At 49.0% G+C, this 24,384-nt stretch overlaps 1 protein-coding gene across 3 annotated transcripts in view; it reads left to right on the top strand.

The window, feature by feature from the left end:
• Nucleotides 1–24,384, top strand: part of CRMP1 (collapsin response mediator protein 1) — a 72,981-nt gene that overhangs the window by 3,794 nt on the left and 44,803 nt on the right. For 2 of the 3 annotated variants that reach the window (XM_008566322.1, XM_008566323.1), the window contains exons 2-3: nucleotides 18,814–18,902; nucleotides 23,589–23,773. In XM_008566322.1, the coding sequence (XP_008564544.1) occupies nucleotides 23,650–23,773 (124 nt within the window). In that variant the 5' untranslated portion in view covers nucleotides 18,814–18,902; nucleotides 23,589–23,649. Of the gene's footprint in view, nucleotides 1–7; nucleotides 239–18,813; nucleotides 18,903–23,588; nucleotides 23,774–24,384 lie in introns of those variants that run through there. The other variant, XM_008566320.1, reaches the window with a different exon arrangement.

Here is a 24,384-nt window from a genome sequence, read left to right as displayed (position 1 = left end):
TGCCGAGCCGGGCGGTGCTGACAGCCGGAGCGGCGGCGGCGGGCGGGCCGAGCAGCCGGGGCAGCCGCGGGCACCGAGCCTCCGTCCCTGTCTGCCTCGCTCCCGGGCCTTTGTCACCGCGCCCGCGGGGAGCGGGCCCAGAGAGAGCCCGACAGACAGCCCCGCAGTCCAGCGGCCGGCCGAGGGCGACAGAGGGACCATGTCTTACCAGGGCAAGAAGAGCATCCCGCACATCACGGTAAGCGGGCGGGCGCCCGCCCCTGCCCCGCAGCCGCTCTTTGTGGGGTGGGGGTGGCCACTGTCCGGGTCCCGATCCGCGGGGGGACTGCAGACGCGGCCCTCGAGGCTGCCTGCGCCGCCGCGGGTGGGGCGGGGCCGGTCTGGGCACGGCAGCCCTCTCCCCCCAGCCTCTGGGGACAATGGGGGTGGGGGGAGCCCCGCGTGGCGGGGCGGGGCTGGAGCCTGCAGCCTGTCTCCCCGCGGGCTTGCCGCCCCCTCCCCCGCCGGGATGCTCCAGAGGATGGCGTGGACCCGGAGGATGCGGAGCCGAACAAAAGAGGGAGGGGCGCGGGGTCTGAGCCCCCTCCCTCTGGCCCTCGCGCCGGGATGGGGAGGGTCAGCTGGGCCTGCAGCGGCCCCCGCACCGCCCGGCCCTTGCACCTCGCGGCAGAGGAAGGGGAAAGATCGGCCGCCGCCCCCCGCTCCCGGCCCATCCTGATGGGGAGGCGGTCGGGACCTGGAGACAGCGCCATGATGGAGGCGCCGCTCCCACCCCTCGGCGCGGCTAAAAATAACCCAGGGGGGCGCACTGGCAGCTGCGGCCCCGGAAGGGTTAACGCCGCTGAGGCTGGGCCACGGGAGGGTGGGGATGGCAGTGGGGGCTGAGCAGTCAGGCTGTGTCCCTGGGTGTGGCCGGAAACAAAGGAACCCCGGTCTTTACGCTTTGTCTCGGAGGTGGGGATCTGAGAGCGCAGCGGTCTGGAGCTGGCGCCTCCACCCCAGCTCCGCCGCCTGGCACCAGAGTCCAGCCAGGCCATTCCCGAGGGCCGCGGGCCACAGGCACTGTGGGTTTGGGTGGTGGTGCAGGAGCAGCCGGGTGCTGAGAGGAGGGATTCTGGGTGTGGTGGAATCCTCCAGGGTGACCCCTGAGGTTCCAGGACTGGAGACCCAACTGCTCATTTATGCGGAATTCAGGCTCAGGGACAGACAGCCCCAGGGCACAGGCAAGAGGGCAGGCTTGGGTGGGGGAGGGAGCTAACACTTTCCACCAGCCTGCTCAGAGTACTGCAGACCGTTTTCTTGAATCCTGGCAACAGTCCTTTGAGGGAGGTGTTGTCCAGCAAGGCTCCCAGAGGCTGGGGCACCGGCTGGGGGTGCAGGTGAAAGGAAGGTGGGGAGGGAACCAGGCCCCTTGCCTCTCCTGCACTGCCCCGCCCCAGCTCTGGGCTGAGTCTTGAGCTAAAAAATCCCTCATAGGCCCAGCTTCAGCTCTGGCCAACAGACCATCTAAAGCTGTGACCCTTGAGGGTGGGGACAACCTCTTATCCATCCCTAAGCTCTGCCCTCCAAGACACAGAGATGCAAGTGGCCAATCTGTAAACACTGTAGTTGGGAAGGAATCAATGAAGGAATATGGCTGCCCAGGACTAGGCGGTGGGGGAAGGAAGCTGGGGCTATTTGTCTGAGCAGGTCCCTGCCTTGGGACCCTCTAATCCTGCCCTCCCAGGAGAACTGAGGCAAGCGATGGGGGTGGGGCTGATGCAGTGACCAATGAGTTGGGAGCCCTGGGTCCCTTTGTGTCTGTGTGGCCACGGCAGATCTCTGCTTCTCTCAGGACCCCACTCTCCAGGATGGAACTTTAACAGGATGATTTTTGAGGCAGGTCGGTGGGAATGTTGTACCCAGAGTCACAGTTCTCAGTCTGCTCAGCCACAGTGGTCACCCTGCTTTCCAGTTGTCACCTTGCCTTCTGGCTGTGACCCTCTGGAGTGGCAATGAGCTGCCCAGGCTTTTGCAACAGATGCATCTATGTGCCTCTCTGAACCTCAGTGCTCTGATTTCCAAAGGGGCCCCCTCACAGGACTCGCAAGCATCCTAGACCCTGGCAAAGCGTCGAGTGTGTGCTAGGCATGTAGGAGGGGCTTCAGAACTGCTGGCTGATCTTGATGCTTCAGTCCTTCATGCGAAGCAATTTGTCAACTTGTAGATAAAGGAAAATCAGAGGGGTAGTTCCAACAGCCTCAAAAGGTGGTTCCTATGAGCATGGGGAGGCAGATACTGGAAAGTATGCTTAGTTCTGGGAAATCAGCCTTTGAGGAGGCATTTGTGTTTCATTTGGCCCATATCACCCACCACAGCCAGAAAAATTTGTAGTTTTAAGGAGAAAACAACAAACCAGAGAGGACAGCCTTGGATGGGGCTTCTTCCCAGGACCTGTCAGCTTCCTGAGGACCTTTGGCTAAAAAGACAACGTGTTGTGATAGGAACCAGATTCTTCCCTTAAATGCCATTAAACAAAGGGTGGGCGCTGTGGCTTTCCAAATGCTGCACTATAACCTGTTCTTCAGCAGTCTGTGCTGGGCATTGTGCTGGGTGCTAGGGGCAGTGGGAAGGAGGCGAGCTCACCCTGGCCCTCCCAGAGCTTAGCAAAGGCTGACACTGAATCCTGTACTTCCACTAAAGGGGGGTGGGTGTCATAAGGGAAAGTACAGGGGTCTGGAGGGGACACCAGCAGGGCCAGCAGCCCAGACTTGAGAGTGGGAGGGAGGCAGAGGGGACAGCAAGGAGGGCTGGGTTCTTCCTGTGGTGTGTGGAGACCTGGAGGCAGAGGAGTCAGCATGTCAGAGAAGGTGCAGGAAAGGAGCATCGCAAGAGCCCAACCTCTGCTTCCAAGTGCGCTTCTCTGTGCAGTTAAAGCAAATCCTGGAGATGGTGAAGATATTTTTGGCAGCCATGGTGTGTGTGGCCTGCAGAGAGACCAGGGGGCTTGAAAAAGGGTCAAGTTGTGGGTCATGGGAAGAAGAGCAGGGTGGCAGGCGTAGCTCTTAGCTGCATTCCCAGTCCCCATCTGCTTGGTGCTGTGTCACTCTGTGCCCTTCTGAGCCTCAGGTGTGTCATCTGAACAATGGGGAGAAAGGTTCCAGCTTTTCCAATGAATTCAGAGACAGCAGAGACTGGCACTAGAGTTGGGGAGGAGAAGGGGCATCCCAGACAGGGCCACAGTGTGGACAAAGGCAGGGGGACAGGCTGAATTGGGAAAACGTTCTGCTCAGGTAGATTATAGAGGGGTGTCTTCTTCCTCTTTTTTCCATTGCAGGCTTTTTCTAAGATCATAGAGTAGCCTACTAGAGAAAGAAGAGGGAAAAAGCAGAAACACTTAGCCTCAGCCCCCAGGGATTGCTTAAAATATTTATAAAGCGCTCTTGCATGTGTGGCTTTTTCTTTTTCTTTTTTTTAATTAATGGCACAGCTGGGGATTAACTTAGCTGAAGCGCTTTCAGGCCCACTGCTGCAGTTAAGTGAGTGGGGCATCCTGGGCGTGGCTCTGAGCAAACAAAGCACCTGGCTTCATGGCCCTGCAGAAGATGTTGGCACCAAAAGGGAGGCCTGCTCCATGGGGGGTGAGGGGGCAGGGGGAGTCCTGGGTGTCCACCACAAGGTGAAGAGTTAGTCCAAGCATTCAGCACGAGTTCCATTATTTCTCACTTGGTTTTTGGAACAGTCCCATGAGGGAGGCAGCCTGATGTGCAAACATGCAAAGAACGTGCGGCATGTCAGGATTCTCCCGAGGGTGCCATTCAGCCTCGCTGTGTATATTCAGTTCATTCCTTGCCTTTTTGCACAAAGGATTTGAGATGCCTACAATGAAATCAGATGGAAGTCAACTTCCAGGACTGAGGATCAAGGAAGAGCAGAGAACCAACGTGCCAGTCACTAGGGACTGTTGCAGGGGCTGTGACTGGACACCTGATATGGATTCTGAGTTCCTGTCATCCAGGACAGAAGTGAATCCCCTCAGTTGTGTCAAGTTCCTGATCAGAGAGAGAGGAGAAGGCCATATTCCCAGGGAAAAATATTTTGTTAAAATTCTTAAAAAGTGTCTTAGAAGGGAGCTTACAAGTGATACTGAGTTATGACCTCTTTTATAACGTAACTATGCCAACCTAGCCCTGAATGCCTGTTTGTTGTAATGAACTTGGCCAAGACTGAATACATGGAACATACAGGATATGACATACATGGGTGTGCTTGGCACAGACTATCTAACCGATCACAGTTCCCTTCCCCAAGCTCAGACTCTTTCTTCAAGGAGATGAAAATTCAGAATGGCAGCTGACCAGCAGGTGTTAACCTCATACCTGTTATGTTCCTTGAACTGTGCAAGGTATGATGGGCAATTAAATCATATATTTTATGATCCCCAACCTTAATGAGCTTGCCATCTAAGTGACAAAGGGTACACTCATGAAACAATTTAAGAATGGCTAAAGGGTAAATTGTGGAATGGAGCATAGATGTTAGAGGAATTCAGAGAATAGAGCACTCAGCATTGGTAGAGGCAATAGGAAGAGGCTACTTGGGGTTGGGAGGATGGCACAAGCTAGTTGTTGGAGGATTTGGTTGGTGGAGAGAAGGGAAGGGCATGCACGGAAGGTGGAACAGCATGGACAAGATCTGGGCTGCGGAGCAAATGGTCAAAAGAGAGTGGGGAGTTCTGCACAACTAAATCAGAGGGTGAGAAACTTGAAATAAATTTGATTCTGCAAGGTTTTGGAAATCAGTCGGAATGCATCCAAGTGATGGAAATGACACATAGGTTCTAGGTGTAGCTCAGATGCTGATAAATTCTTTGATCTTGGGCAATTCACTTCATCTTCTGGGGCCTTCAATTCCTTCTCTTTACAGTGAAAGAGTTAAAATAGATAATTCAGTTCCGAGCTTTGGGACACTCTGACTTTCAATGACATACCTGTATTTCTTACTCATAATACATGAGATCTGGAGGTTGGCTGTAACTTTGCCCCTGGCTGCTGGCCTATTCCATGCATCTCTTCACTTTCAGACCCAGGTGAAGGAGCAGAGACTGGCAGCAACCTAAAATCACTTAAGGAAATTCTGCTCAAGTATGGCATATCATTTCTCATCTGTTTATAGTCCACTGGCCAGAAAAAGTCATGTGATTAAGCTCTAACTCAATGGGGAGAATCCCAAAATTAGTCTTTCTGGAGGAGATATGAGGATTAAATGTGAGAGTTCTGGCCCATAAGAGATGCTAACAAATACCTGTTGAAGCTGATGCTGAGGTGGTCAGGAAGCATAGGGGGTGAAAGGGAAGAAAAGGTCCAGCATCAATTCTTAAGTTGAATTGGAAATGGGAACAAGCACCAAACTGAGATGTCTCAATGGGTGATAAGAAATGCAGATTGGGGGCTGACCCTCTAGCTCACTTGGGAGTGTGCAGCGCTGGGAGTGCAGTGGCGCTGGGAGCGTCAAGGCTACGGGTTCGGATCCTATATAGGGCTGGCCAGTGTGCTCACTGGCTGAGCATGGTGCGGGCGACACCAAGCCAAGGATTAACGATCCCCTTACTGGTCACGAAAAAAAAAAAAGAAAGAAATGCAGATTGGATTGGGGGTGAAAGGCAAGGGCCAGCAATAGAGACTAGGGACCCAGGTAAGAGAGGCACTGATAGGGGATAGGAAAGATATTCCAGAAACTAGTGACTCTCAGCCCAGTGCTGTGAGCACAGGGGTGTACTGAAAAAATCCTCTGCTAAATTTTGATCAGCATTTAAAGTTTATGTTTGCTACAACCAAGTCTACAAATTGTTCTAGCAGCACCTATCAGTACTCGGAGCCCTGAGTACTCACAAGCACAGAGGTGTTGAGGAGAATGTGCTACAAGTAAAAGAAAGCTCATGCTCTGGAAAGGGAACATCAGAGAACTTTGCCCTGTGAGCATGTAAGAGAACGTGGTCAGGGCAGTGGACAGCGCCATGGTCCTGAAGAGTTAGCAGGTGCAATTAGGGGGCATTAAAGGCCCAGTTAGACACAATCACACTGTAGTAGGGAAGGCAGAGTAATGATTGCTGACTTATCTGGTGTTTTTTTTTTTTTTTTTATTTAGGTCTTTAAGTCCTTCAAGAATGCTGCAAAATTTTAAACTGTTTGAAAGTATGTTCTGGACACAGAAAGGTTTAGAACCGTTCCCATAGAGAGATGTAATCACCAAATCATAACTTTGCTTTAGGAAAAGACAATTCTAAATTGTTGTTGGTGATTTGGGAAATGGAGTGGGATCTGGGATGCCTCATAAAGGAGCTGGTCTAGAAATCAGGTAAAAGAGGAAGGTGAAGTCTGTGAACATAAGAAGTTGCAGCTCCCTTGGGCCTGTGCCCCAGGAATCTAGAACATTCTCTTTGACCAGGCTCAGCCCCTCTGGCCCTCTGCCTTTGTATCAACTATGCCAATTCCCTAAGGAGTGTCCTTCCTCTGGGGTTGGAAATTTCAGCACCTTTTGTTTGTCACTTGTACATCTGCTCCACTTGACCACGGACACTTGGAGAACTGGGACAGCGTCAATTCTCAGCATCTGCTCAGGAGTGCTCTTGCGTGCTGGTGGCTCATAGCAGGAACTCCTGTGGGTGAATGAATGAAACCCAGATCTCAAACTGTGCTTTTTTCTAAATGAAGTTTTAACCACATCTTTTTTGTTCTTATTCTTTGATCTTGTTTGGGATGTTTTGCCTTCCTCAACAAATGCCCTATCTATGGATTTAGCATTTAGGTAGTTACCATCCAGAAGGAGATGAGAGTGTCATGAAGGGTTTTTGGAGCTCAAAGAAAGAAGAAGGGGACTTTTAAAGGGGTTTCTTGGCAGTGGGGAGAGAACAGATCTGGTTTAATAATGGGCTTCACTGCATTTCCCATGGAAAAACCTTTACAACAGGAACTTTCCACATACAAGCTGGGTCATCATGGTGCATATCTCCCCCTCTCCCCAGGGCCATGACTGAATAGTGACCTGGTGTCAGAACTTGTGGCTGATTTCATGGGCAGACTCATTGGATCTGATGCAGAATGGGGTAAAACAGACAGGTGGATGTTTGAGGAAACTGTACCTGTCACTAAGTTGTGTTGCCATGTGCATTTTATCATACCATATTCATAAACCCTTAGGGCAGGCCCTAATCAATTCCCAGCAAATATTTGATTTCTATAGCCTCATAGTTGAAAGGAACCTTTTAAATTATGTAAAATTTTCTGTTTGTGCATTTGAGGGGGCAGAAAAGAGTGTTTGTCCATTGCTTCTTTCCTGCTCCCACCCTCTCATGCAGGAATTCCTTACATCCCCTCCTTGTTTACCTCCCGTGGCAGGGAGGGCACCACTTACATGGCAGCCTGCTTTACACTGCACAGCTCTGTTGTTGGAAAGCTCTTCTTTCTGTGGAGTGGGAGTCTGCCTCTTGCCGTACTTTTGCCTTCAGAATTTTTCCAGGTTCCTTCCTTTTCCACACTGCTATTCCTAGAGGTACTGGACGATATTTCCTCATTACCCAGGTCCTTATCTTTTCCAAAACTGCCCCAGTTCTTTACTTCTCATCTAGCTCCAGATGCCATTTTGGGTTTTTCTTTCCTTTCCTTTAACTTCTTTCTTTCTTTTTGCTGTACTTTATTTCTGGGCATGAAGAATAAAAAGAATCTGCAATTAAACTTTTATTATAGGGCAACTTTTATTTTTTTTTATTTTTATTTTTTTCCTTTTTGTCTTTTTTTTCGTGACTGGCAACAGATCGCAACCCTCAGTGTCGCGCCCGTACCAGACCAGGACCGGCAACGGGATCGCAACCCTTGGTGTTGCTCCCACACCTCGCTCAGCCAGTGAGCGGCCAGTCTGTATGTGGGATCCGAACCCTCGGCGGGAGCGTCGCCGCACTTCCCAAGCGGCGCACTGTAGCAGTGCGCCACCAGGCCAGCCCCTATAGGGCACCTTTTAAACTGGGTTTGAAAACTTTGTAGGGTCATAGACTTCTTTGAGGAGCTGATAAAAGCAATAGAAACTTTTTCCTGCTTCCTCAAATGCATGAGCACAGAACCGCTGGCATAGAATATTGGATTTCATAGGCCAGTGTTCAGTGTGTTGAGTGCTTTTACATATTATCTTAAGTAATCCTGCTAGGTAGGTACTTTAATTAACTGCATTTACAGATGGGGAAAGCGAAGCCTACGTAGATTAAGTGTCTTGCCTAAGGTTACCCAGCTAAGGAGCTGTGTGAGAATAAGCTATTTCTGGTGTCGAGTCAAGGATCTCACAGTCTCATGGGGGAGATAAGGCATATAAAAATGATCTGGAAAATGAAAATATAAAATGAGTGTGACAGCCCTTGGCTGGCAGGAGGCATTGTCAATGTTTCTTAGGTGAATAGGTCTTTGCATTTAATCTTACCCCTGGAGAGCCTTCTGCTACTTTCAGAGCCCTTTAATCTGCTGTACTCCCCCTGACCTCCTTCACAGCAATCCTATCAGGAGGGCATTCGAGGCACAGAGTATGTGCTTGATGAATAGCTGAATAGGTAAGTGTGGTCTGTCCGTGCTTATTCCCATTTTATAGTGGAGAGAACTGAGGCTCAGACGCATGAACTAGCTACAGTACAGAGGACACCACACTGAGACAACCAGCAGGAGGCACTGGGGTGGTCAGTGTATAGGTGCCAGGTAGAACTAGGTTCAAATTCTGGCTCCCCCATCTGTTGGTTGTGTGACCTTGAGCAAATTACTCCACTTCTCGAAGTTTCCTTGTTTGTAGCAATCACACCCACTCCTTGAGGTGATTTAAGAATTAAAAATGAAAAGCTATGTAATGCAGAACTGACACTTAGTATGAGCTCAAAGAATGTGGTTTTCTTAGAGACAAAGGGTTTCTGTTCAAATTACTTTCTGTAAGGGAAGAAGCAGAGACAAGGAAAGAGAGAAATGGGTCAGGACATTGGTGCAGATATAGCTAGCATTTTCCTCTTACAGGCAGCCTGAAGGCATTGACCATTCCTGGGGTCATGACAGAGGTGTGTTATTTCTAAATCAGATGTTCAACCCATCATGGAATGTTTCCTGAATGTCCACCAGGTATAACAGGACCTGTGATCAGGCTGTTATAACTGCAGTTGACATGGAAACCAATCTGAGCTCACAGAAAAGCCCTGCAATCTGTGGGCACCACCTGATTCATGAAGGAGGAAAAGTCACCCTGCCCCTACCCACATGAGGGGAGGACAAAAGTGTGCTAATTAGATTCAGTCTCATACTGGTTGCCACTTCCTAGGTTGCTTTCCTGGAGAGTGTGGCAAAGGGTCACTGGCTGTCAGGCTGTCCCCTGAGGCAGAATCAAAGACAAATGGGCTGGTTTCTGTGAATAAATATGAGCATGCAGCTGGATGGGATGGAAGCACTTGCTGCTGCGAAGAGGCTGGATGGAGGGCAGGGAAAGGGGGAAGGGAGAGGCTCCAGTTATTAAAGTTAGGAACTGAGTCAGGGAAGTATGAATGGAGTATTTGAGCTATAAAACCCCTCTAACAGCCATTCCTGTACCTCCAGCACAGAGCCTCAGTGGTGTATCAATTCACTTTGAGGTAGTAATGCTGCATAACATACACCGCCTAGACTCAGTGGCTTACAACAACAAATATTTATTGTATTGGGGTCTGTGAGTGGCAGAGGCTTAGCAAGGCTCAACTAGATTTGTCTCCAGGCTTCTGTTTGGGCCAGGAATGCTTCTCATATTAACTCATTCTGGGGATGCTATTCCTTGGGTCATGTGGTTTACATGGCAAAGGGAGGACTGGGACCACATGTCAAGAGAGAGAGAGCTGGAATCCACTTGTCTCTTAAAGCTTTTGCTCAGACTGGTGCATTCGTGGCCTCTCTCATTCTCTTGGTCAAAGTGAGTCACGTGGGTACACTCACAGTCGGTGGGACAGGGGGCTTCGCTGCACCCACCTTGGAGCATGGCAGGAGTCGGGAGGGCAGGAAGAACTGTGAGTGAATAACACAACCTGCCACACAGAGTCTACATTGAAATTATCTGGTGATATTTGTTAATACAGGCGTGTGTCACATAAAGATGTTTCAGTCAACAACAGGCCACATATACGACAGTGGTCCCATGAGGTTATAATGGCTACACCATAGAGCCTGGGTGTGTAGCAGGCTATACCACCTAGGTTTGTGTAAGTGCACTCTAATGATGTTCGCACAATGACAAAACTGCCCAGCAACACATTTCTCAGAGTGTATCCCCATTGTTAAGCGATGCATGACTGTACATATTATAAATTCCTGGCCCATAATCTAGATCTGCTAAATGAAAATCTTGACAAAGGCACCTGGATTGGAATTTTTGGCAGGCAATCCCAGTGCATTTTGAGGATTAGCCAGGCCATGGTGCCATGCTGTGAGTTGTGTGTATGGGAGTGGGGTGTGCCTACCTACCCTATTGAATTTTTGAGTTGTGAATGTGACCCTCAATATCACTGGCTTGTGGGATTAATAATTTTCAGGACTCACCTTGACAGTTCCTTTGTCTCAAGAGAAAGCAGTTCCATCTGCATCCAATGCGTGGACAAGCAGGTTTCTACCAAAATTGGGCTTCTCTGATCTTTTTCAGTCTCACTTCCAAGCTCCCCTCTGGAGGGAAAGGGTTTCTTTATCTTCCAAAAGAGACTGGTCATTTAGGAACCCTGAGCTTTCCTCATCTTCCCACTGTTGAATCAGAATCTGCGTGACCTCTGAAGTCCCCTGTTGTCACTCACCCATGCAGTGATCCCGGATTCCAGTCATTGCATTAGTGGAGCATCACAGGGCAGGGGACTTGGGGGTCGAATGAGCGCCCTGCAACTTCCTCAGGTGGGAGAATTAAAGTCGAATGGATGATACTCAGACCTGAAAGTACTTGAAATCAGAAACATCCATTGTGAAACATTAAGTCATAATTACTTTGGTTCTGTGGGGATGTAAAGATTAACAACTTGCCATTAGGCTGAGAAAGAAAAGCAGTGAGAAGCCACAAGGCTGGATGAGGTGCCAGGGAGAGGGATCTTCAGCATCCCAGAGTCTGGAGAAGCTGCACTGTCCCAGTGTCCAGTGGCAGTTCAGGACCATGGACAGCACACAACCTCACCTATTCCTTACCTATTACAGGGAACCCGAAACTTTCAGAACACCGTGCCGTGTCAGTTTATTATACTGTTTAACTTGCTGGAATGTTCCCCGTCTTCCCGTTTTTCCAGCTTCATAAGCTTCTGCCCATATTTCAGAGCTCATCTCAAATGTCACCTCCTTAATATATAGTCACTGTCTTTCTCTGTCTCCGTAAATACAGCTTTGGTTCTCTGCTATTATCTAGATAGCCAAGGTTGCTAAACCACTGATTGTTGGTTTGACAAGACCAGCACCTCTCATATTTTTTCCGAGGACCTCCAGACCCTAATGGATTTTCTGTATCTTCTGGCAGCTGCGTTTGTGGTGGAGATGACAGATCGTATTCCCACCATGCAGAGGGAGAAAAGAACCCAGGGAGGTTTGATGCTTTGCTTGGGAATGGAGAGTGATGCAAAGGATTCACTGGGGTCAAGAACTTCTTCTCCTTGCCAGTGCTGATCTTATTTGTATATTTTCCTGCTGTATGGATATGAATGCCTGAAGGTTTAAAGACTTACTTTTGTAAGCAGAGCTCAACATAACACTTAATATTTGTGCAAAGAAGAAAAGTGTCCTGCCAGCATCAGCCCTCTCCTCCCCATTGGGGCTGTCTGGGAGATAATAGCAGGTTTGGAGCAGAAGCACTCCCCCTGGCCTGGCTGCTCCTCTGACTCACGAGACATTTGGTGGTAGAAAAACGATTGCTGCCCAGCTCCGGGGTTGAGGTGGACCACTCGTGAGGAGGCTTTTCAGCACCGTCTGTATTGTACAGGCTTTGCACTTAGCAAGTTCTGTTCCCAGCCAGTGGGGTTAGGCTTTCAGGGAATATTAAATGCAGAAGAGAGATTTGTTATCTGTCAGTTTGCTCTTTTCTCCCTTTCTGCTTTTTTCTCTCTTGCTTTTTTCCTTTCCTCTTCTTCCATCTTTCCTTCCCCCTTAATCATTCTACTATGCCCCCCTTCCTTTCTCTCCTTTTCTCTCCTTCTCACTTCCTGTCTTCCAACTTTCTCTTTCTTCTTCCCCCTCTTCCCTTGCCTCCTGTCTGTCACCTGCTTCTCCTCCTGCTCAGCTAACACTTGCTGAATACTGTGCGAGGCCCCTGGCTAGCTCTGGGGATATAGACATGAATACACAGGGATCTCCCAGCTGTGAAGGATGTCCAGCTCTGTGGGCAATGGGCGCATGAACAGTGACCATGAGGCATGATGAGTTTTGGGGGAAACGGCAGTGCTTTTTATTGGCAATGAGGACATAGAGGTACCCCAAAGTCTCCATTGGGGGGTCAACTACTGCCAGAAAAACTCACTTCCCCTTGAGTTACTACCAGGTAGAGAGTTTTGTATTTCGCCTTTTCTCCTAACATTTTATTTTCTGGCACTTTTTTGTTCTTAAAACCTCCTAGAAAAATTGTGGGTAGCTGAATGACACCCCGTTCGTGGTGGGATTATACCTCTGTCACTGATCTGGACCACATCTTTGTGTGTTATTCTTTGATCTTGTTTGGGATGTTTTCCTGAGGACAAATTTCCAACACTAGATTTCTGGGTCAAAGGACATGAACAATTTTAAGGCCCTTGATACATGTTGCAAACTTGGCCACCACTTACTCTTACTGGGAGATCCCAGCTTTGAGAAGAATATGTAAATGGTCAGTTACACAGCTTCTACTTCTGCCCCGTGTTCGTGTGATGTCTTCGTTCAGGACATTTTACATTTGAGTTGTTTCTTGTTGAAAACCTTTCCATTACTGTCACGTTGGAGCGCAGACTCCAATCAACTCAGGCATTAGAGTCCCCAGGACCTGGCACCTGCCTCCCTCCCCAGGTTCCCCACTCTGAGGTTATAGTCCAGCTGAAGGAAACCACTTTCAGATACCCAAGCATGCCAGGCTCCTCCCGGCCTCTGTGCCTTTCCCCATGGGATTCTCTCTCTCCGGAATCTCTTTTCTTCTTTGCCATGTGTGAATTCCTACTTGCTCTTCAAACTCAGAATAGGCATTTTCCCCTCGGAAGGGTTGACGTGGAAGCCTCCTGTGTGCTCCTGTGGTCCTCTACACTTCCCCTGTCATGGCCTTCCCACGCTGGGGTGTGAAGGCCTGGTGATGACTCAGTCTCCCCCACTGGCCAGAGAACCCCTTAAGGGCAGGAGCTATTTCTTTTAGCTGCATACACCTCTTCCTTAAACAATGACTTATTGAGTGTAGTTTCTGCCACAGAGAGTGGCAGAGAATAAACAATGCATACCTCTGCTGAGGCGCACGTCTACCCAGCCTGTGCTAAGCACCTTACACACACAACCCATTGCAGTCTCCCAACAGCCCTAGGAGGCAGAGGCAATTATTCCCATTTTACAGATGAGGAAACTGAGGCTCGAAGAAGTTAAGTCACATGGATGATGAGTGGAGTGAGGATTGCAACCTGCATCTATCTGAGTATGAAGTAGTAATTTTTATTTTATTTTATTTTTTTCATTGAAGCATAATTGATTACACATATTTTGGGGGTACAGTGTTGACTGTTGTTATTTGTGTACAATATGTGGTGATCAAATCATTGTTGTTATCATATTCATTATTACAAATCATAATTATTCTTTGTGCCCCTTATGCAATTTCTCCCTAACACCCTGTCCCTCCCCCTTTCCCACCTCTAGTAACCATTGATTGCATTGATTCGTTCTCTTCTTCTGAAAGTTCAGTGTGTTATTTTGGTCTTTTTCTTTCTTTCTCTCTTTTTTCTCTTTTTCTCTTTCTCTCTTTCTCTCTTTCTTTCTTTCTTTCTTTCTTTCTTTCTTTCTTTCTTTCTTTCTTTCTTTCTTTCTTTCTTTCTTTCTTTCTTTCTTTCTTTCTTTCTTTCTTTCTTTCTCTCTCTTTCTCTCTTTCTCTCACTCTCTGTCTCTCTCTGTCTCTCTGTCTCTCTCTGTTTTAGTACGCACTTATGAGTGAGGACATGCAGTGTTTCTCTTTTTGTGCCTGGCTTATCTCACTTAACATAATTTTCTCCAAGCTCATCCGTGTTGCTGTCAATGGCAGAATTTCATTCTTTTTTATGGCTGAGTCGTATTCCATTGTGTATATATACCACATTTTCCTTATCCATTCATCCAGTGATCAAGATTTAGGTTGGTTCCAACTCTTGGCTACTGTAAATAGAGCTGCGATGAACATGGGAGTGTGGGTCTCCCTTCAACATGATGATTTCCCTTCCTTTGGGTGTACACCCAGCAGTGGGATTGCTGGATCAGACGGCAGTTCTATCTGTAGCTGTTTGAGGAACCTCCATACTGTTTTCCATAAAGGCTGCACCAATTTACAGTCCCACCAACAGTGCAGGAGGGATCTCCTTTCTCCACATCCTCACGAGCATTTGTTATTCTCTGTCTTTTAAATAATTAAAGTAGCAATTTTTCTACAGAGCTTGCTGTTGTCCGCACCTGCTGTTGACTCCTCATGACACTCCTTTGAGAGGCAGTGGCTAGCACCAATATTATTATTATTTTTTAAGTGTGTGAGTTTTATGCCATTAAATATAAAAAATTATATATGTGTATAGTAAAATTCACTCTTTTGGGTGTACAGTTCTGAGTTTTTACGTTCACATTTCATGCACGAAAAAGGGATCCTTAGACTGGGAGTCCTTTGATCACAGATCTCAGGATGTTTCTAAATTCCATCTGCTTATGGGGTGTCGTGGATTCTAGAGAATGAGAATGTTTAAAAATGTGACAAAAGTGTGGTTTGGTGGCCTGGACATTGGACAGGAAGTTGGGAAACTTGGGTCTACCCTGCCCCCTTGTTCCCTTGTTAGTTGTGGGAACTTAGAGGTCACACTGGTCTCTGAACCTTGTATGCATCCGAGGTCAGATCAGACCTAACATTCCATACGGACTGTTCAGTGCGAAATGTAACAAAGCACATTTCCTAAGGTATCTTCTGTGGAAAGATTTTCCATGCCACAAAGGATCTGAGTTTGGAGAAGATGTGAATTCAGTTCCCCTCTTCAATATTCACATTATACATCAGCAGAGGAAAGGGTCCAAGAAATTCTGTCATTAAGACTGTCTTTGCTTCTGTTTAAACCAGAATTTTCTAAACTCACTACACCAGGGAACCCCTTTCCAGGACAACACCTGCTAAGGTCCCTCTCAGCTAGAATTCTGAAGAACATGGCTCTGAAAAGCTGACTGAAAGGAAAAGGAACTAATTTTAAGAAAGAAAATGGGATGTCACATCAGCTCTTTTCTTACTATGAGCTAAGTTTTTCAGAAATATACTGGCACCTGCGGGATGCCAAGAGCTTGCACGCAACCCTTGCAGCCCCTGCACACGGTATCCGGTGGTGTTGGGGAGGGTATGGATTTGAGTTCAAGCTCCATTGTCTTATTCTAGGAAAAGCAGAGCAGGGTGGGGCTGATCTTCTGACACACCATGCATTAAAATACCACCTTTCAGGCTGAGTCTGAAAAGCCCACTATTAATGTGACAAGGCAGACAGCTGCCTGCGGGAGGCCGTGTTCGGAAGCTGTGCTCCTGCTGCCGATGACTCACATTTTCCTGCTTTCTGGTGCCAGGGGTACCTGTACTCCAGCTTCTCTGTGCTTTCTAGATATCCAAGCCCAGGCCTCCTCTTTCCCTTGGTCCTGGAATATCCTCCAGAAGATCTGGCAAGTCTCCTCCCTGCTGATGCACAAATCATGGCTGGCTTTGATTTTAGAAATAAAAATAGGTTGTTGGACCTGGGAGCAATTTATCTTGAAGGCCTTTCCTCCAGCCCTCCTGCTGGGGAACAGAATGTGCTGTTTCACATCTCTTCCTTGGCTCATGCTGTGATGCCTTTCCTTTCCATCCTCACCCCTTCCCCTTTCAAGAATCAGTTCAGTCATCCATCCGTCCATCCACCCACCCACCCACCCACCCATCCATCCATCCATCCAACCATCCACCCACCCACTCATCCATCCTCCCATCCATTCACTCATCCACCCACCTGTCCATCCACCCATCACCCATCCATTCATTCATCTGCCCATCTGTCTATCCATCCATCCAAGGTGTTGGAAATGCAGCAGTATCCAAGCTGCATCCACACCAGGCTGTGTCCAGACTGTGTCCAGGTGTTGGAGATGCAGGGGTAAAGAAAATGAATTCCCTGCCCTCGTGGAGCTAACAGTCTAATAAGGACACCTGCAGGGTGAACTCCAGGTGGTGGCACTCACATCAGTGCATATGCACTTGGCCTCCTGTGGACTTGTGTCTTGCACACCAGTGGGGTAACACAGATACTCTGATTCCAGTGGGTGAGCCACATTTTAGACAGGCTTATAAATATATAGTATGTCAGAGATACTATGATAACTACTATGAAATAAAGTGGTAAGGGGTGTAGGGGTTGGCTGGTGGTGGCAGTGTAGGGCATTCCAAACAGGGTGGTCAAGGGAAGGGCTCTCAGATAAGTGGCACTGAGCAGAGCCCTGAGGGAAGTGAGAGTGTGAATTTTGCCAAGATGGTGGGATTCCAGATTAACTGGGGTCTCGCTGACCCTGGCTTTCACTCTGAGGGAAATACAATACACCAGGATTTTGGGCAGCCAACTGCATGATCTGTTTCTGTTCAGAAAATGCCCTGATTCCTCAGTTTGGGTTAAACTCTGCCTCCCTGGGATTGCAGGGCATCCTCTGCCAACTTCTCATGGCAGATGCCAAGGGACCACCCCGAGCGCATTCTGTCCAGTTCCTCAGGGAGTTCTGGTGGGATTAAGCCCCCATTGCCACAGTGTGAGCCAGATCAGTGTGCAGCCTTGGTTGGATGTCCATGCCTACCTCCTGTCCCTGCTTCCTCACTCCAGTTCCTGGAGTTGCCTCCCAGATACATGACATGCCTCCCAGCACTTGTGTCAGGCTCTGCTTTCAAGGGCACCATCTGAGACTCTCCTGCAGGAGTAGATGCCCTGAATTGTCACCGTCTGCTTACCGTCCCCCGCCCCCACCCAGGATGGGGCTTAAAGGCAGATGCTGGGTTTTCTTTGTCACCACTTCTCTGGCTTGGAGGTAATACAACAGTGACTAAGCACATGGGAAAAGCTCTCAGCCTCCAAGAAATGCAAATCAACAATATTAGTGATAAGCAAGGGTGCTCAGTATTCTGATGAATGGCAAATTGGGGCAGTACTTTTGGGAAGCAGTTTGGTCATCTTTATCAAGGGCCGTAAGTAAAGTTTAGGCTGTTTGACCCAGTTGTTAAGCTTCTGAGAATTTTGTCTACCAAATCATCCAAACAAAGGAAGAAGCTTTGTGTGCAAAGATGTTCATTGCAGCAATATATATCACTATGAAAAATTGAAAATCACTTAAATATCCAATAATGGGAAAATAACTCGACAATGTATTATGTATCCATCAGATGGAATACTTTGTAGCCGTTTAAACATTATGGTCATAAAGAACATGCAATAACTTGCAACATACTTATGGTGAAATGCAGAAAGGACAGAATTGCATTTTTTGGTCCTAGAATTTGCTGCCTCTGGGTCTTGCACATCATTCTCTGCGCAACATTCAGTGTTTGCCTTCTCTTCAGCCCTTTGTCTGGTCCAGATGATCTTGACTTATTTTCTAGGTCTCAGCTCGCCTTGCCTGACCCTGCAGGTAAGGTTGGCAGCCTGTCTACCTTGCTTCCATGGTCGGCACCCCACTCTTCCCTGCTGATCCCCCGCACTCCCCCGTGACTTGTTAAACATCGTCCCTCCATCTCTCAGCCACATGAGAGCAGATTCCAGCTCTGTCGCTGGTTCCCTCTGGTGCCTCAGGGCGTGACCTGGGCTTGGGGCCGAGATAATCAGCCAAGACCTATCAGTGCATGGATGTGTGCACTGTAATCACAACTACAGAAAACAGGGAAGAAAGGGAGAAAAACATCAGAATGTCAACTGGAAGTCATGCTGGGGGAGTGGGTCCTTTGAAAGGTCGTTTTCACTGTCTTTACAAATGTCTCTAAGTTGATCATTGTCATATTCAATAATGCCTTAAGAAATTCCTGTTCTGTGAGTGACCCAGTTTCTTCAACATGTAATGCACGACATTAAAAATGGAGGAGGGGGCCAGTACAGATTTCAACAGACTGCAGAGAACTGTGGGCTCGGTGCACTGTGGGGGCTTGGAGTGGATCCCGACTCAAACAACCACTGTAAAAAGATATTTTTGACGCAATCAAGTAAAATTGAACATGGTCTGATTTTTGACTGATGTGGAAGAATTAATGTTAATTGGGTTAGCGAGGAAGATGGATTGTGGTTATGTTTATTTAAAAAGTCTGTAGCAGCAATATATACTCAATTATTTACAGGTGCAATGATACAGTGTTTGGGATTTGTCTTAAAATACTTCACCAAAAACAAAACAAAGTGTTTGGGCGGGGGCAGGTGCCAGGAAATAAGTGAAATGTGAATGGCGCAGAATTGGATGGGGAAATACTGAAGCAAACTGGGTGATGGATTGGAGGGTTTTTTAAAATGCCATTTCTTTACTTTTGAAACTATTTGGGAATTTTTATATTAAAAGTTAAAAAGAAAAAAAAATCTCCTGGTTTTTCCCCCGGTGATGCTAAATACTTTGCTTTGCTTTTCAGAGTGACCGACTCCTTATCAAGGGTGGACGGATCATCAATGACGACCAGTCCTTCTATGCCGATGTCTACCTGGAAGATGGACTCATAAAGTGGGTTGGCCAAGGCAGACCTTTCATGAAACCCATCTCCCTAGGCTGCCTGGCCTTGGGAGGAACAGAAGGCTGGCGTTCCGCCCAGAAAGACTGGGCTGTGTTCCCGTACTCGAGGGGTAGAGACCTCACAAAGTGTGGGAGGTTCCGACTGCAGGTGGAGCAGGGACAAGCGTTTACTGAGTGCCCGTGCCCGCAGGTGCAGCCGGGCTGGGAAGTGCAGGCACTGAGCCCTGTTCTACTGTCTCAGAGGTGGTGGGCCCACGGGGTGACGTAGCTGGCCCCACATTGTAGGGCGAACCAGGGGAAGATGCAACTCCACCCTGGAACGTCTGCCTGCCCGCAGTGTCTGGAATTGGGATGAGGGGGCCAGGGGAGAAAGGAGGAATGCTTGGCTTCCAAACAGAGCCTTGGCACTTAAAGAGAAGACATGCATGTGTTGGGACTGGAGTTTCCCTTTCCTTTGTCCCCATTGGCTCCCTCTTGAGCCCTGCTTACTACAACTCGAGTGTCTGGGTCTGCTTGGGCTGCCCTAGCAAAATGCCGTAGGCGGGGTGGTTTAGACAGCAGAACTGTATGTCTCACAGTCCCGGAGGCTGGAAGTCCTGCACCAAGGTGCGGTCAGGGTTGGATTCTCCAGACGCCTCTCTCCCTGGCCTGTAGATGGCCACCTTCTCGCCGTGTGCTCACCGGGCCTTCTCTCTGTGGACAGGCATTCCCGGTGTCCATCTCTTCTTAAAGGACACCAGACCTATTGGATTAGGGCCCCATCCTTGTGACCTCATTTAACCTTAATTACCTCTTAAAGGCCCTGTCTCCAAATACAGTCACATGGCGGTGGGGGTGGGGTGGGGTTCAGTGTGAATTTGGATGGGGACATGATTCAGTGCATGACACCAGACTCTGGTGTCTCTGTGGCCTCCCACATTTTACTGTCAAGGGGTGGAGAGGTGCGGGTCTTTTCTCTGATGTGAGGAGGGCCCTGGATTCACTGGCTGCTCAGCTGCTGCCTGTGAATCTGGAGAAGTGGAGGAGCCTGTGTCAGGACCCAGCCTGGGCGGTCGGCACAGGAAGGGAAGGCAAAGGGACATCTGTGGGAGTCGAAGGTCAAACAGGGACAGCCCTGCTGACAAGACTATCCTGGGGACCACTCAGGCCTTGATGAGGAGGAGGATGATGGCAGGAGAAAGCAGTGGATTATGGGGGTGTCAGAAGAGACCACATATACAAAGCACCCAGTGAAGCTAGAGACTTAGGACAGTGGAGCTCCCCTGCCTCCTGTCTGTCCCCTCCAGCCCCAGACTGACCATTTCAGGGCCAGCTCAGGCCTCCCCTCCTCTGGCTTTGTCCCCTCTCCCTTCCTTGCTCGCTCTTCCAGCCACAATGAAAACTTGCCAGGCTGCTCTGACCTTGGAGCCCGGCACCCATAAATCCTCTGCCTGGAGTGCCTGCTGCTCCCCGGCCTCTGCCTCCGTCCCCCCACAAGCTCCTCTGGGCCCAGCTCATGTGATTCCTCCTCCAGGAATCCCTCCTCTGTCCCTCTGCCATGGGCCACTGCCAGCCACCATCTTGCGCACCCTGTGTCCACTCCCTGACAGGGGACCTTACCTCATTGCCTCCACACTCGGGCTGGCACACAGCAGCACCCAGGAGTGTGGATTGAGGGGATGTGTGTACAAATGGGTCCCAAGCCATCAAATGGTGGGGACATTGCTCTCGGCCATGGTGCAGCCTGGAACCAGAGCAGGGATAAAGAGAGATTGAGAATAGCTCTGGGGAACGCCCTTTGTGTGTGGCCTCTGGGGCTCTCAGGACTTCGGGTAAAATAACACTGAGAAGGATTTCAGGGGGCACTCCTCCCATGGCCACCTGCTGCTCGAACTGGCCACTTGTACCCTGTCCTTCCTGGGCCAAGGTCCTTACAGAGCTTTGCAGTCCCAGGATGTATACAGATGGGGCAAGTGGTCTTCGGTTGAGCTGCAAGTATTAAGTGCTTGCTGTAGGTATGAATACCTGGAGTCTTAAGTCTCTGGCTAACCAGGCTGGTCAGAAAGTGCACAGTCTCTCCCGGTTCAGCATGAGGCAGCTCCTTTGTTCAGAATCCTTCTTCCTTGAGTCCCATCGCTCAAAAGCTAGCTGAGCTCGGCATCCCTTTGCCACTTGTCAGGCACAGTGAGTGACCACAACTGAGCATCTTGCAGGGTCCACATAGTCATCTTGAGCACGAGTCCTACTGGCTGAGACGTGCAGGTGTGGAAGAGTTGGGCAGGGCCACCTGCGTGCAGAGGCTCAGTTCTTTCCTTCACTTTGATAAAACCTCAAGCACCCTTCTATTTTGTGGCCATTTGCCAAGTTTTCCTAAAAGCTATTCGACTGTCTGATTCATTGAATTATGATTCATTGAATTATGATTCACTGAGGTTTTCACCCATTTCGCCGAGTGTTGGTGAATGAAATGCTCTGGTGGTGGGGGGAGGGGTGTCTGTCTACTTCCCTGAGCTGAGCTTCCTTCCTCCCCGCACTCGCTATTGCACACCGAGCATCCTGGTTTCCTCCGAAGTCATCGGGGTTGCTGTGCAGGCATTTAGTTCAATACCAGTTCGGGGAGAATCTACTCCTATGTAAGGGAAGCAGGGAGGCAGTCAAGCCTGGTGGGCACAGCCCTGATGCTAGAACTGGGGAGACCTGGCCTTGAATCCATGCCCACCACTGACTTGCTGTGTGACCCTGGACAAGTCACCACACTTCTCTGCATTCTGTTGTCCTCTTTTGCAAACTGGGAATACCTCCGACCTCACAGGGTTGTTGGAGGGAGATCAGAGAGTGTTTGTAAAGGGAGGCTGCAATCGTGCCTGATGGGAATGGCCCTGACAAGAGTACTTGGTGGCCCCCCCAGCATGGCAACTGAGTCACAGACTCGAATCACACTGGGCTGTGATTCCACCGACACCCACGTGTAGGGCTGAGGGTCTTCAGCCAGTGCCTGTTCCACCTGGACTGTGCCTGTGCTTTTGCAGGGGGCTAGTGTTTAGAATGTTACCCAGTCTTCTCTAACAATTAGCTGTGAGCATTCAATGAGATGATCCACGAGGTGCCCGGAGGAGTCTGTTCTGCAGTCAGTGTTCAGCAGAGGTTCGCTGCTTTGCTTACAGGGGTCGGGGTTCCTCCCTAACCCTTTCCCTTCAGCTCCTGACATAAGCCCATGTGCTTGGAGATGGCAGAAGGATTGGGCAAAACAGGATTCTGTAAAATCAAGTTGGAAATTACAGAGGTGGGGGGACTGGTGATTAGAGGTAGTGGTAGCAGCAGATGCAGGTGGTGGTGGTGGCAGCAGATGCTGCATTTATATGACTTGGAAAATTAATAGGCTGCTTAATTTTTCAGAACAATTGGATTTTTAAAAAAATTAAAATTGCTCATGGTCAGATCTAGTGGTTTCAGCCAGGCATTGACCTGGGAAGCTGCTTAGTCCCTGTCCTGGTTTTGGCTGAGCCTCTTCCTCTGGGTGCATGGACATAGCTCCTGACTCTGGTTCCAACAAATAAAACACAGATGTCACCGGTCATCAAACAAGTCACCACTATAGACCACGGGGGACCAGCCTGCTCATTTCTTAGCTCTTCTCCCTCCTTCCCCATTTGGAATCTTCCCTCCTTCTGTAGGGAGTTTCCAGGCACCTGTTATACTGGGGAACGTAGTGGGCACACTAGGTGCAATGCTCCTGCCCCAGTGTGATTCCCTCACAGCAAGTTTTAAAGTGTTGTTAGCTTTATTGTGGATGCCCAGGGAGTGTAAGTAGCTCCCCTGAGCCAGTGCTCCTGAATGTTTGGCTGAAGTGAGAATCCAGGTTCCTGCCCATACTAGTGTGCTGGGGCTGCCGTAACAAGTGCCACAGACCAGGGAGCTCAAACAACAGATGTTTATTTCTCACAGTTCTGGAGGCTGGAAGTCCACGACTGAGGTATCAGTGGGGTTGATTACTCCTGAGGACTCTCTCCTTGGTTTGTAGATCGCTGTCTTCTCCCTGAGTACTCACGTGGTCATCCCTGTGTGTGTGTGTCTGTGTCCTAGTCTCTTCTTATAAGGACACCAGGCATATTGATTGGGGCCCACCCTGGTGACCTCATTTTACCTTAATTACCTCATTTAAATTATCTGTAAAGGCCCTGTCTGGAGACACACAGTTGCATGCTGAGATGCTGGGGATTAGGACATCAACATGTGAATTTTGAGAAGACACAGTCTGGCCCATAACACTGTCTCTGAAATCTTGCAGAGCTGAGGGGACTTTTTACTGCCTACCTGCAATGACAACATTGTCAACTGTATCCCTGAGGGCAAAGCCAAAACCGTGCAAGGTACTCCAGAGGGACAGGCTGCTCAGACAGCCCTCTGCCACCACCTCCCCCTAGAAGCCTTCCCAGATAACCAGGCTGGGTGAAATGGCCCACCTGTGCTCCTGAACCCCATCTACTACACTGAATTCTAACAGTCTGCCTACATGCCTTCCTGCTCAGTAGACCATGAGCCCCTGGAGGGCAGGGACCCTGCCTGAGTTAGCTCTATCTGCCCAGTGCCCTGTGCAGGGCCTGCCTCAGAAACGTTTACTTAGTGGAACTGAAGTTGCACGGTTGACTTTTATTTTCCTTTTAAGAACCAAAGGCCATCTCTGTTGTTTGTCTCCAGACAAATAGGAGAGAACCTAATTGTTCCTGGTGGTGTGAAGACCATAGAAGCCAATGGACGGATGGTTATTCCCGGGGGTATTGATGTTAACACGTACCTACAGAAGCCCGCCCAGGGGATGACCACGGCTGATGACTTCTTCCAAGGGACCAAGGCAGCACTGGCTGGCGGGACCACGATGATCAGTAAGTTGCACTGTCCCCTGCCTTAGGGACATAGGCTGCCACTCTCCTTCATCACCAGCATCATCAGGAACACCACAGATGCTCAGTATATACCAGGCAATTTGCTCAGAGTGTCATTTATTTTTACTCTCACTACAATCCTATGATAAAGATCAGTATTTGACAAAGTGTGTTATGTGTGTCACTGGTGGCACACAACGGTTTTATAGGCATATGGAAATAAGCATTTTAAAAGATTACTTTAATGTGTATTGAAATAAAATAACTAGCACATCATGGTTATTATTGCTTAGGATGAGATTGAAGTTAACATTTAGATTTTTTAGACATGGAATTGATTTAAGGAAAAGTCTTAAGCAAAGGATGATGCAGGTTACAGGGAGATAAAGCCAAAAGAAGTCCTGAAGTGTGAAGATGGGTAGAGTTTTGGATCCAGTGATAAAACAGAGGCTCAGAGAGGTGTAGCTCCTTGCCAGGGTCACACAGCTGGGAGGTACTTGTGCTGGTCGGGATCGCTGCAGGAAGGCTGTGCGAAGCTGCAGAATGAACGGCCCCTCCATCTCCAGCAACACTCGGTTTTCTCACTCAAGGGTCTGCCGGCGTAGGGCTGG

Source organism: Galeopterus variegatus, unplaced genomic scaffold, assembly GCF_000696425.1.
Source record: "Galeopterus variegatus unplaced genomic scaffold, G_variegatus-3.0.2 Scaffold234, whole genome shotgun sequence".
Lineage (NCBI taxonomy): Eukaryota > Metazoa > Chordata > Mammalia > Dermoptera > Cynocephalidae > Galeopterus > Galeopterus variegatus.
This window is presented reverse-complemented; position numbering and strand designations above follow the sequence as displayed.